Source organism: Pteropus alecto, unplaced genomic scaffold (genome assembly GCF_000325575.1).
Source record: "Pteropus alecto unplaced genomic scaffold, ASM32557v1 scaffold194, whole genome shotgun sequence".
Lineage (NCBI taxonomy): Eukaryota > Metazoa > Chordata > Mammalia > Chiroptera > Pteropodidae > Pteropus > Pteropus alecto.
In genome coordinates, this window is record NW_006436281.1 from 1023111 (window position 1) to 1036547 (window position 13437).

Consider the following 13437-nt stretch of genomic DNA (forward strand, 5'->3'; position numbering starts at 1 on the left):
TGTGCAGCCCAACGCCACCCTGGTATTGGGACCATGCGCTTCGGTCAAGATACAGACGTATCTTATGCAACAGATGGGAGACTAAGTCATGCCCACGACCTCGTGCCCGCGTGTGTGTTTTGGTCTGGGCCGGCCTCCGGGCCGTCCGTCCCCACTGGTCCGGCCATGCCGAGTCGCCGCGTCGCTAGATCGTCCGCTGCGCCGGAGCTGGGGGCCTTAGGTAAGCGGGGCCGGGGTTCAGGGGAGGATTCTGCGGCGGGACTGGAGGCGCGAGGGTTCTCGGGGTCCCGGACTAGTCTGGGGGTTCCTACAGGAGTCCAGGGGTTTTGCGGGGAGAGTGTGAGGGTTCTGGGAACACTGTGTTAGAGGGAAGGAAGAAGGCAGAGGATGGTGACAGGGTCCGGTCCAAGGTGAGAGAGAGGCGTCCCACTATAGAGTGAGGAGGGGGCGGGGCTTGATCCTGAGGCAAAGAAGGGGGCGGGCCCCCGACTCTGTGAGGGGGCGGGGCCTGACTCAGAGAAGGAGGGGCGAAAACAGCCCCTGCGGTGTGGGGGCGGGGCCAGACTCAGTGAGGGAGAGGGAAGAGGGGTCCGGCTCGCAGAAGGGGCGGGGTCTGACCATGAGAGTGGGGGAAAGGGGGCGGGGCCTAACTTAAAGGAGGAAGCAGGATTCTATTCGGAGAAAGACTGGGCCTGGGGGAAAGATAGGGGCGGGGGCAGACTCCGAGAGGGCGAAGGGGCGGGGCCTGACCCTGGTGGAGAGAAGAGGGAGGGCCCGTTCCGAAAGAAGGGCGGGGCCTGGCTCAGAGAAGAAAGAGGGGTTGAGGTTTGCCTTCGAGAGCGCAGTGGCAGGGTCTGAGAGGGAGAAAGGGACAGGCTTGACCCTGAAAAAGTGAAGGGTTAGGGTCTGACCCCGAGATAAGGAAGGGGGCAGTGGCTTTCCTAACAGGTTGAGAAAGGCTCTTCCAGGCCCGACCTTAAGGGAGAGAGGGAACAGGGCCTGACTATGATGAAGGGTAGGGCGAATGACAGAAACTAGGGAACGTGTCCACGAGTTAGATAGGGAAGGAAGCAAGGCCAGGCTCTTTGGGCGATAAGAGTGAGGGCTTCATCCAAAGGGGCGGGGCCAGGAAAGGAAGGCAGTGGGGCTTGAGAGATTCTGTGGGATCTCCATCACTGCCTGAGACTTGCCTCCCTCCCTGCAGGGTCCGCGGACCTCTCCTCGCTTTCGCTGGCGGTTTCCAGGACCACGGGTGAGCAGCCCTCCACAGTTCCTGCCCGCCTGCACTCTCCGGACGAGGGAGGGGGGACTCCACTGGGCATGCGTCTGTCTCGGGGTTTCGCGGAGGTCCACCTCAGCTTTCCTTGCTGGTGCCCCACCCTGCTCGTTGAGATGGGGAGGTTCCAGAGGCCCCCTACCTCCCAGGTGATTAGGAGCTGGATAGGTAAAACTAAGCACCTATTCGCACTGTAAGAGGAGCCCTCTGTAGAGATTCGCTGTGGTGGCGCAGAGGGTAGTAGTAATCGATATCTTGGGCTTTGGGGCTGGGTTTTACATGCTGGTGCCACCCCTGCTCACTGTGCAAATGCCTCCAGGTCACTCCCCCTCTCTGGGCCTCATCTGCAAGTTAGGCATATCAGTGCCTCGCTTTCAGGGGGATGGAGAAGATTCAATGAGCTAGGATAGGTAAACTTTCAAAGCAGTGTCTAGCACACAGAAAAGGCTCAGTAGGTGTTATTGTTATTGTCCACTAACACTTGCCATGCAAGTAAATGTTAGCAGTGTAATAATACAATAATAATAATAATGATAATAATAGTAATAGACATTATTATTAGACAGCCTACAGCAGTGGTTCTTAAACCTTTGTGTGCGTCAGAGTCACCCTAAGACCTTGTTAAAACAGAGTATTGGGCCCCACCTCCAGAGTTTCTGATTCACTCGGTCTAGGATGGGTTCTGAAAGTTTGCATTTCTAGCAAGCTCCCAAGAGAACCACTAGTGTATAAAGTCCCTCAGCCTGTACCATCCAAAATTTAGTGCTGTCCAAGGAAATGCAGAATCGTAGTCAAATGACAACATCCGCCCTCTTATAAATTTGCTGAGATTTGGAAGGCAGGGATGAGTCCTGTCACCATGGAGGCTCAGTGGCCCTAGTGGGCTGGGTCTGAGCCTCTCTCTGGAGGTAGAGTCTTGGGATGGCCCCCGGAATTGCTGGCCTGGCTGCGGAGGAGGCTCTGTGGGGTCTGTCTGTAACAGGTCTGTGAGTTGTGGTGGCGGTGAAAGGTGAGAAATGGCATTTGGGACAGATACTACTGCCCAAGCACTGGTTCTGGGCAGGAACCAGACTGACGCTTTTCTGACCCGAGACCTAGATCTTTGGTCTCAATTGAGAGTGATTTCTGATGTCATCCATTCAATAAATATTTATTGAGTGCCAGTTCTGTACCTGGCCTAGTGCTGGGCAGTGCTGCGGACTCAGCAGTGACTGAGATGGCCTTGGCTCTGCCCTCATGGGGTTCCCTACCTAGATGCGGAGGCAGACATGTAAATAAGTTAAGTAATTAGATAAATTATCAGATGCAATAAAGGCTATGAAGAAATATTGGGGTCAGTGATAGCTCATAGCAGGGTGGGGCCGAGTGAATTGCTGGGATAGAGAGGGAAAATTTTCCTCATTTTGATGGGCCAGATGCATACTGGGCCCTACGTACACAGTGGGGATGGGGTAGACATGTCCCCGCCCTGTGATACAGTCTACAGGACACAGATATGAATCACCGTCACATAAGGTCATGTCAAGTCTTAATCAGTGCCACGTAATCGGTAAAACAAAGGCACCTAACTATAAGTGACCAGAGAGGGATTCTGGAGGCTATCCTGGATACAGTGGATAGGGGAGACCTATCTAGGAGGTGACATTTGGGCAGGGACCTGAAAGAAAGCCATTTAAAGAACTGGAAGGAGAGCATTCTGGCACAGACCAGCCTGTGCAAAGGCCCTGAGGCAGAACCTTGAGCATGTGTGCTCAAGCGTGGCCCATCCTGGCTGCCCCTGGATGTTGGCAAGCCTGTGCGGAAGGTTGAGCGGGCAGTGCCAGGTGTTATTTGAGCTGAGCCCTGAGTGAGGAGAAGTTCTCAATATTTCTTGGCTGAAAGAGGATGTTAGATAACGATATTAGCTAAGCTTTATGGAGAGCCTAAGGTGGTCAGACCCCGTGCCAAGCAATTTCCTGGTGTAATCCTGAATCCTCACGTTAACGCCTGAGATCCATTTATAGACCTCATTTTATAGAGAAGGAGGCTCAGAGAAGTTAAGAAGCTTGCCCCAGGCCACACAGCCAGTGAATGACAGTTGGGATTCAAACTAACACCTGTGTGACTCCACACCCATGCTCTCAAACCACATCTTCCAACATCCTCATTTTATAGTCATACCAAGGCCTAGAGAGGAGAAGTCCATAAAATAATGTCTCATGACACCTTGTTTAATAGCAGGCAACATTTATGTAGCACCTACTGTTGTGGTCGTTCTAAGTGCTTCCCACGTAGTATTAGCTCATTTAATTTTCCCAACAGCCCAACGAGGCAGGCATTATTATCGTGTCCATTTTACAGATGAAGAAACCAAGGCACAAACAGGTTATGTAATGGGCTCAAGGCCACACAGCTAGCAAGTGGCAGAACCAGAATGTGAACTGAGGCAGTCCAAAGCTCTGGCCACGGCTGAAAGGGCCTCAGTTTCCCCTTGCAGACTAAGCTCCTTGAGGTCCCAGACAAAGTCTAACTCATCTTTGGGTCCCCAGGTCATCCAGCACAGAAGCCTAAGAAAGTTTTTCCGAGTTGAAGTGACTTAAGGTTGGCCCTGCCAGTGATCTGCAGCACGTCCCCTCCTCTCTCCCAGCCTCAGTGTCCCCATCTACCAAGTGCGGGTGTCTTCCCCACCCTGCTGACTTCGCAGATCGCATGAGATAATGGGTGCAGGAATACTGCTCTCCAAGGAGCAAAGGTCTGGTGGTCAGGAACCACTCCCTGAGAGCGGAGGAGGAGGACAGGTCAGGCAGTGGGGCTGGTCGGTGTCCGAGGCCAGCGCAGGCAACCCTGGGTGGGGCATCCAGCCCTGGCCTGCCCTCCCTTGCTGTGTGACTCCGGGCTCGCGTGTTCTCTCTGGGTTTCCCCTTGTCCCGTCTGTGGAATAAAGGGAGGTTGGTTTCGGTTTCTCCATAGCCCCTTGCAGGGCTGAGCTTTCCTGAGGAGGTGACAAGGGCTTTTCCAGCATTACTGTCACTCCCCGTCAGGTAGCAGGGGCGAACCCAAGCTGGCGGGTGGACACCGATGGGGAACTGGACTATAATGCAGAATGGGCCGCTGCCTGGAGGTGGAGGATCAGTCTCCTGGGATCTTCAGATACCAGACAGTGACTCTGGGGGGCCTAGGGTGGGCTATAGAGAGGGAACACGCCCACATTTTATGTACAATCTTGGGTGTCCATCTTCCCCCTGGTGATAAGACCCTTAGTTTTTCCTCAAATTCCCAACCACACTTTGTAATCTCCGGCCTAAATGTTTTGGGGAGGCATTTGAGGGGACCCTGAGCCTGGGACCCCAACATTGGGAGCTAAAGGGAGGGTAGCCCGGGACGGGGGAGATGGGGCCTGGGGTTTGGCACCCCAGTGAGTCAGAACCCAGTTTCTCAGGATGGAGGAAGCAGGACGGGGGAGGGTACCAGGAGGGGACGGGAGGTGGCAAATCTGTCTGAAAAGATAAAAGTCTTGACCACGTACTGGACCTCACCTTTCTCTTTCTCTTTCTCTTTCTCTTTCTCTTCCCTCCGCAGATGAACTGGGTGAGTATCACCGGAGAGGTCTGGGGGGAGGCTGAGGCATCCAAGTGCTCACAGACGGGGAGCTTGGTGTTTGTTGTTGGGGGGCTGGGAGGAGGGTCACAATGTGACTTCCAGGACTGTTGGAGTATTTGAACAAAGTCACGTTCCCATGTAACAAAGACTCCATATGTCAGCTGCCTTTAGTGTCATTATTACTACTAATGGTGTTTGTTCCTTTGGTGAATTGTTTTGAGCACCTGCCACCTGCCAGGCACTGTTCTAGGCACTGAGGATTCAGCTAAGACCAAACACTCTAGTGGGGGAGACAGCGCAAAAAAGGATGAATGAACAAGATGAGGTTAGGCTGGGCTACGGGCTGTGAAGGAAAAACAGGAAGAGGGAGAGATGGCCTGAGGAAGACATCAGGTGGGGCCCTTCTGAACAGATGACATTTGTACTGAGACCAGAGGATGAGAAGGAGCCGGCAGGGGTTGAAATGGGGAAGCGGGGTACAGGTAGATGGGGGAGGAAGGAGGAAGCCCTAAAGAGGGCCAGGCTTGGTCGGTGCCAGCAATAGACAAAAGACTGGGTCAGGGTGAGGGAGCGGGGGCGGGACAGCAGGGGGCCAGTCCCCAAGGCTCTGTGGCCAGGGTCAGAGGTGTGGGGTTTTGTTTTTGATTTGTCTTTCTGAGATGAATGGAGTTTAGAGAGGGTTTTATGTAGGCAGGGAGTTGACTTTGATTCTCAGGGAGATGGAGGCCACCGGAGGCTTCCGACAGACCGGGGACAGGGCCTAACGTAAGGTCTCTGGCTGCGTGCGGGGGACGGGCTGGGGGAACCGGGAACAGTGGCTCAGATGGAAGATCTGGAGGGGCGGCGGACCAGGGCGGAGGCAGTGAGAGTGGAGAGAAGCGGTGGCATTCGAGGTAGAGGCCGAAGAAGGTGACGCATGGGACTCGCAGGCCTGGGATCACGAGCGGCTCACACAGACGCCCGCAGTTCCAGCTCGAGCGCTTGGTGGAGGGCGGTTCTGTTTCAGAGGGGAGCAGACGTGGGGGTGCAGAGGGAGAAACTAGGCCAGCCCCCCGGGTTTCTGGCTTCAGGAACTGCGGAGCCTGGGGGGCTGTTTGCGGAAAGGTCAGCAGGGCCTTTTTTGTGTATTCGGAGCTGAGGCCTCTACATTGAGCCCGCAAGAAATGTCTAGAAGAAATGAATGGAGTGGAAAAGGCGGGGGGACACAAGTCTCGGGGGTCATCAAGCCTTTACTCGTACAGTCGGCGTCACCCCCGGTTTTCGCTTCTCCCGCAGAGATCATCGACGAGTACATCAAGGAGAACGGCTTCGGCCTGGAGGGGGCGCCGCAGGGCTCGGTTGAGGGGCTGCCGCGCCTGGTGTCCCGCGGGGCGGCCTCGCTGAGCACCGTCACCCTGGGCCCCGCGGCGCCCCCGGCCACGCCGCCGCCCTGGGGCTGCCCCCTGGGCCGCCTCGGACCCCCGGCCCCGGGCCCCGGGCCGCGGCCGCATCTGGTCATCACCGAGCAGCCCAAGCAACGCGGCATGCGCTTCCGCTACGAGTGCGAGGGCCGCTCGGCCGGCAGCATCCTCGGCGAGAGCAGCACCGAGGCCAGCAAGACGCTGCCCGCCATCGAGGTGGGGCCCGGGGCGGGGCGCTCGCGCCTCCCGCGCCCGCAGCATTCGCGTGCGTGTGTCGATTCACGTATTTGATTATGATTAGGATTATTAGTAGTATTAGCAGTAGTATTGCTGTCGCTGTTGTTGGAGCCGGTAATACTAGGTCACCCCGCTCCAAATTCGAAAGAGCACTGAAAGCAAGGCCTGCTTCCCGGCAGTTCGGCAGTATTGATCCAAGTTATCATTGCCTGCGAAGGCGTTGCAGCCTCCTGGTTCACGAGCCAGGCCTTAAGAATCGGAGAGCCGGGGTTCGAATCCCTCTTCAGCCATTTGTTAGCTGTGCAGCCTTGGGCAGCTTACTCAGTTCCTGTCTCTGTTTCCTCCTCTTCGAAATGAGGTAATAATAATAACCAACCAGTAGGGATTGTTGGGAAGAGTGAATGACTTAATTATACATGCCGAGTGCTTAATAGAGATGAGTCGCTAGTACTGTTATCATCACTGTCATTATTCTAGGCTGGGCCATTCCACTTCTAGGAATTTATCTCGTAGCTATGTCTGCCTCTGGGCCCAAAAAGGGATGTACGAGGTCATCCACTGCAGCCTTGTTGTGTAGAGAAGAATTGGAAACTCAGAGTGGTAAAGTAATCAATAAACATCTACACATCGGAATTCTATGCTGATGTGACGGATGTATCTGTGTATATGTGCAGATAAAAAAATTTCTATGATTAATACTAAAAAATTTTAAACGAAGATTCCCTTAGGTACTGATGTGGAAGTCTCTCCAAGATATATTAATAATCCCTTCCTAATCGGGGCGAAGAACCCTACTTGGGATATTATGCTATTGTGGTAAAAGAGGGAAAAATAAGATTTTGTATTTGCATTTGCGAGAATGCGCGTAAACAAACTAGAAGGAAATACAAACCTTAATAGAGGTGATTACTTTTGGGGAGGACTGCTGAGTGGATAAGGTACAGGTAAGATTTTTCTTTTTTTACTATATACATCTTTATTTCGTTTTAAACTTTTGAATCATATGATGTGTTCAAAACATTCGGAAAAAAAAAAAGAAGATTCATATAAACAGAATTTAAATTAAGTCAAAATGAGCAAAAGTCCCCAGGAACCTGCGGGCTGGTTTCTCTCTACAGGTAACCATCGCTAGCAGTATCTCAGGTATCCTTCTAGAAGTATTTTATGATAAGACAGGCAAATATATACATATATACTATCCCCCCTTTATGTACATAGAGGGGAGCATAATAGATGGTCCCGGACTTACCAGATGGTTCAACTTACGATATTTTGACTTTACGATGGTGCAAAAGCGATATGCATAATAAATTACATGAGGCATTCAACACTTTATTATAAAATAGACTTTGTGCGAGATGATTCTGCCCGACTGTAGGCTAACGTAGGTGTTCTGAGCACGTGTGAGGTGGACCAGGCTAAGCCGTGGTGGTCGGCAGGTCGGGTGATTTTGATGCATTTTGACCTAACGATATTTTTAACTTGAAATGCGTTTATTGGGACGTAACCCCAATGTAAGTCAAGGAGCATGTGTGTGTGTGTATGTGTGTGTGTGTATATATGTATACGCATACACACATATATACACACACACACACACATACATATATGTGTGTGTATATACACACGCACGTATATACACACACACACATATACACACACGTGTGTGTATATATTTACACACACATACACACATATATACACACATACACACACATATATACACACATACATATACACACACATATACACACACATGTATATGTGTGTATATGTATATATATTTACACACACACACACACACACGCTGTGCCGTGCTTTTTTTTACTTAAGAATATAACGTATCTGGGAGCTCAGCTCAGATCAGCATGTGTAAAGCTGCCTTTTTCTCTTGACCACTGTACCCCGTCGTGCGGACATGCGGTAATTTATTATTCAGCCTCTCATTGGTGGGCATTTAGGTTGTTTCCAGTCTCCTATTACTACAAGCAGGGCCGTAGAGAACAACTCAGTACATCTGTTCTTTCCTCTGTGTGTCACTCAAATGACTTCTGGAAGTGGAATTACCGGCCAAAGGTAATTTGAAGGATATTGACGAGTCGCCCTCCCTGGGGACCGTACCCATCACTGCTTCTCTCGTGGTGTCTGAGAGGCCTGGTTCCTTGCTCCTGCCCAATATTGAGCCTTCACGTGCTTCTGGATCTTCGCCCAAATGTTTATTGAACCCGAATTGTGTACTAACCATTCCATAGCCCCGGATCCCAGCCCCAGTGTCTTCCCGGTCACCAGCTTCTAGTCTCCTCCAAATTCCCCACCACATGGCAGCCAGAGCGGTCCTGTCACATTAGACATCTGCTCTTCTCCCCTACTCGGAACCCTCCCTTGGCTCCCCAGTACCCCCAGGAGGAAGCACAAGCTCCTTCTCAGGCCTCCAAGACCTCTCATGTCTGGCTCCTCTCATGTCTGCCTCCCATCCCCACCCTGCTCCTCTGTATCCGCCACCTGCCCGCCGCCAGCTCTTAGCCCATAGTGTACTTCCTGTCTGGACTGCTTTCCTCCTGCGCCCTGGTCACCTCCTGCTCACCCATGAGGCCTCATCCCACCAGGGGGACACCTTCCCTGCCCCCACACCAAGCCCGAGCTCCCTTGTGAAGTCTCTTGCCTCCCTCTCCCTCTGCCTTAATGGGATCTGTACTCGTGGATTAATTTGGGGGATTAGCAGAGCAACCTGTCCTTCCTCCAGCAAGTTGAGTTTTAGAGTCAGAAAGGTGTGGGTTTGAGTTTCGGCTCCACCACCAACCAGCTGTGTGAATTGAGGCAAGTCCAGTGCTAATCTTGGCCTCATCTGTAAAATGGGGATGAAGCCCACAGGACGCTATGAGGAAACCAGGGAGATGGCCTTGCACTGGCCACGGCTCCCTTTACACAGCTAGGCTGTTGTGGTGGTGGCATTTGATTTGGCTCCAGGTCAGAAGCAGCCTGCAGTCAGCGACATTCTGGTTAAAAGAATGATTTCCTTTGAAATGTATATTCCCAGACACTGGATTTTCAGAAATGGGGCAAGTGGTGTGTACTGAGGGACAGTCACAGCCCCTTATTTATCTTGAAGCATTTTGGTTGTTTTTCCAATTTCATAGGTGATTTTTTTTTCAACTTCATGTTTCAACTTTTCCTTTTGAAAAAATTTAAACCTACATAAAATAGACAAGAATAGCACAATGAACACCTGTCCGCATTTTGCCACATTTTTTCGTGTCTCTTAGTATAGACATTTATGGAGGGAGATTTTAAAGTTAGCCAGAGATATGACAGTACTTCACCCAAAATATTTTGGCGTGTATCTCTCGAGAACAAGTACATTTTTCTATAATGCAGGACCTATAGAATCACACCACTGTTATATCACACTCTAGAAACTTAATATTCATACAAGGATATTATCTACCATTAAGTCCATATTCTAAGTATCCCAGTTATCCCCAAAATATCCTTTATAGCTGTTGTTTTGTTGTTTGCTTGTTTAATATCCAGTCCAGCATCATGTGCTATGTTTGGTTGTCAGGTCTTGCTATGGCCTGAATGTTTGCATCCCCCCAAAAATTTATGTTGCAATCTTTACACCCAGTGTGATGGTGTTAAGAGGTGAGGGCCTTTGGGAGGTGTTTAGATCGTGAGGGCGGAGCCCTCATGATTGGGATTGGGGGTTTTCTGAGGGACACCCCACAGAGCTTGCTTGCCCCTTGGACCGTATGAGGACGCAGCAGGAAGTTGGCAGTCTGCAACCCGGAAGAGGGCCTTCACCAGAACCTGACTATGATGGCTCTTGATCTTGGCCTTCCATGTACAGAACTGTGAGAAATTTCTATGATCAGCCACCCAGTTCATGGTATTTTATTGTATCGGCACGATTGGACTAAGGCAGGTCTCTTTGTTGGCTTTCGATCTGGGTCGGTTCTCAGTCTGTCTTTGCATTTTGGGATGTGGTCCTTTGTGGAAGACAGGATGGATGTCCTGTTAGAATGTCCCACATTCTGGGTGTGTTGGCTGTCTCCAGATCAGATCGGGTTATTTGTTTTGGCGGGAATACCCCAGCGGTGATGCCGTGGCCTTCTCAGCGTCTCTCCTCAAAGGACATGGGGTGGCAGTTTGTCCCAATATCAGTGAGGCTGAGTAGGAGTCCCTGGTTAGGGTGGTGTCTTAGTCTGATTGGGCTGTCGTTACAGAATGCCATAGACTGGGTGGCTTGAACACAGAAATTTATTGTCTCACAGTTCTGGGGGCTGAAAGTCCAAGACAGGTGTCGGCAGGGTGGCTGTCCTTTGACCTCTCCCCTTGGCCTGCAGATGGTCTTCCCTCTGTGTCACATTTGTCTGATGTCTTTTTGTCAAAATTACCTCTCCTTATAAGGACACCGGGCAGATTGGATCAGGGCCCACCCTAATAGTGTCATTTTTACTTAATCACCTCTTTAAGGAGTCCATCTCCAAATTCAGTCACATTCTGGGGTACTGGGGAGTAGAGATTTAAATATGAATTTTGAGGGACACAATTCAGCCCATGGGTCCAACTTTCCTCTCGTAATTAGTAAGTTATCTGTGGAGTGACACTTGGAGACTGTGTTTTCCCCAACTTTCTATTTCTAAGCCTTTCCGGGCAGTTATTTTGGCTTGGTGTCAGTTTCGATTTCAGAGAGTTAGATCAGTAAATGCCCAACAACAGAGGATGACCTGTTTCCGAATCTGGATTCAGGATTTTTAAGCCCCTCTTTTGCAGGAGGAAACTGAGGCTCAGAGAGGGTAAGTTACTCACTCGGGGGCACACAGCGAGTTTACTCTAGCAATGCCTGCTGTTTACTAAGCACCCCTGTGTGCCAGCTACTTAACAATACCCGTCTTCTGGTTGAGGATGGAAAGATCAGAGAGGTTTATCACGCAGACGCCAGTAGTAGAGCCTGGATTTGGAACCAGGTCTGGCTCACTCCAAGTCCTAATGACTCATCCACGATCTTGTGTGACATCTCGAAGATGGAAAGCTTGCAGCCCCGCGTCTTCGTGAATCCCCAGACTGTTGACCCTGAGCTCTTCAGAATCTCCTAATAGTATAGGAAGAAGCTGCTTAAATGGATGATTTTAATTCTATATGACTCAATGAAATTTATAGACAATATTACCTACCTCTTCTCATAATCATCCCTGGAGTTCACGATGCCCTAACTTTAGTATGGAGAGAGGTCAATAATACAGCCTCTGTAAACACATTTTATTTCAGTATGTAGATGCTTGGTCACAGCCCCAGGGAAGCGTGATGAAGGCGACAGTGGCTTTTGACCCTGTTAATGCAGTGGCCGCGAATGCAGCCTGACCCAAACTGGCAGAGTTGGTGACTTAAATGTCACACGCCCAGGGTTGCTATTGGTGATGGGATTTACCTAAACGGTGCACAACTCAGTCTAAATAGAATCTAGTCTTCCTTTGATTAACCATGGTGGTTTCAGTCCTTGCAAATTATGTGCATTTTAAAATTATTGGGAAAAATATTATATATATAAAACAGTGCTAGGTTCTGGGCTCTGGTCATTTTCAACAGGTTTGTCACTAATGTGAATGTTGGCAGGACGTTCAGAAGTCAGGCAGGGCCTGTGTGGGACTGCCCCGGGTTTGCAAGCTGTATAACATCTCTGACCCTGTCTGCTGCCTCGTGACGGTCCTTATTGCGGTGTCAACCAAATGTCCAAATGTCCGCTAGAGGGCAGTATCACTCCACTGAATCCCACCGGTCCCCTCTATTTTTTAAGCTCGGGATTTACAAGTTCAGAGCAGGCTTCGTAGGGTCTTTGATGCCAGCAGTGCCTAGAGGGAAACCCAAAAAAGCCAAGTCGCTTTGTGGGCCTGGGCCTATCACCTGAAGAAGCTAGTTTTTACCTGTTGCCTCCTGTAGCTGTTGAGCAGGAAGTCAGTCTCGGTTGCCCTAACTTCCATAATCAGGAATAAGGTGATGTCTCATAGCTTTTTAGATGTAGGCACCCAAATTTTCCCAATGTTTGATTAAAAACTAAAATTTTTTCTAGTTTTAAAACAGCGTTTTGTCGATGTATAATTGATATACAAAAAATGCATATATTTAATGTATGCGTTCTTGATGAGTTTGGATGAAAAATGATAATCTATAGAAAAATTAAAAGAATAGTACAATTGAGCACCTGTGTACCCGCCACCGATATTCACCAGTTGCCACATTTGCTGTACCTGTCACTCGCTCTCCACACACACAAATACACATGTTTTTGCTGAACAATTTGCAGATGAGTTGTAGATATCATGCTATGTCACTTCTAGATACTTTAGTGTGCATCTCCTAAGAGTAAACTCCTTCACGGCTACAATACCTTTACTACCCTTAGGAAATTAATAGTATTCCATAATATCATCTAATATAGAGTCCATACTTAAATTTCCAGTCATCCCCAAAGTGTGTTTTATAGTTGTTTCTTCCCCCTCAACCCAGGATCAGTCAAGAACCATATGTTGTGTTTCGTGGTCATGTCTTTAAGTTTTTAAAAATTGGGTTCTACTTAAATTATAGTTTATCTTAAATTGATAGTAAGAATTATAATTAGTAAATTAAATTAAAGTTTTAATACGATAATTAAAACTTTAATTGTAATTATTAAACATTTTTATTTTGATAATTAAATTGACTTTGAATATAAAGGTAATATAAATTTATGTTGACTTTATATATTAAGTTATGTTTTCTCTTTATATATATAAATATCAAATTATAAGTGTACAGCTCTATGAATTTTTACATATATATACATTGTGGAACTACGAGTCAGATTAAAATCCATAATTTGTTTTCCTTTAAACCAAGATATAATTCCATCTTTTTATCGTCTTTCATGACACTCACGTTTTTGACCTGGTGACCCAGAATTTGGGTTTG

At 49.2% G+C, this 13437-nt stretch overlaps 1 protein-coding gene across 1 annotated transcript in view; it reads left to right on the plus strand.

The window, feature by feature from the left end:
* The first annotated feature begins 33 nt into the window (after nucleotides 1-33).
* RELB (RELB proto-oncogene, NF-kB subunit) overlaps nucleotides 34-13437 on the plus strand; it is a 25207-nt gene continuing 11803 nt past the window's right edge. The window contains exons 1-4 of the mRNA XM_025046707.1: nucleotides 34-220; nucleotides 1205-1252; nucleotides 4835-4843; nucleotides 6131-6471. Of these exons, the coding sequence (XP_024902475.1) occupies nucleotides 34-220; nucleotides 1205-1252; nucleotides 4835-4843; nucleotides 6131-6471 (585 nt within the window). The remainder of the gene's footprint in view (nucleotides 221-1204; nucleotides 1253-4834; nucleotides 4844-6130; nucleotides 6472-13437) is intronic.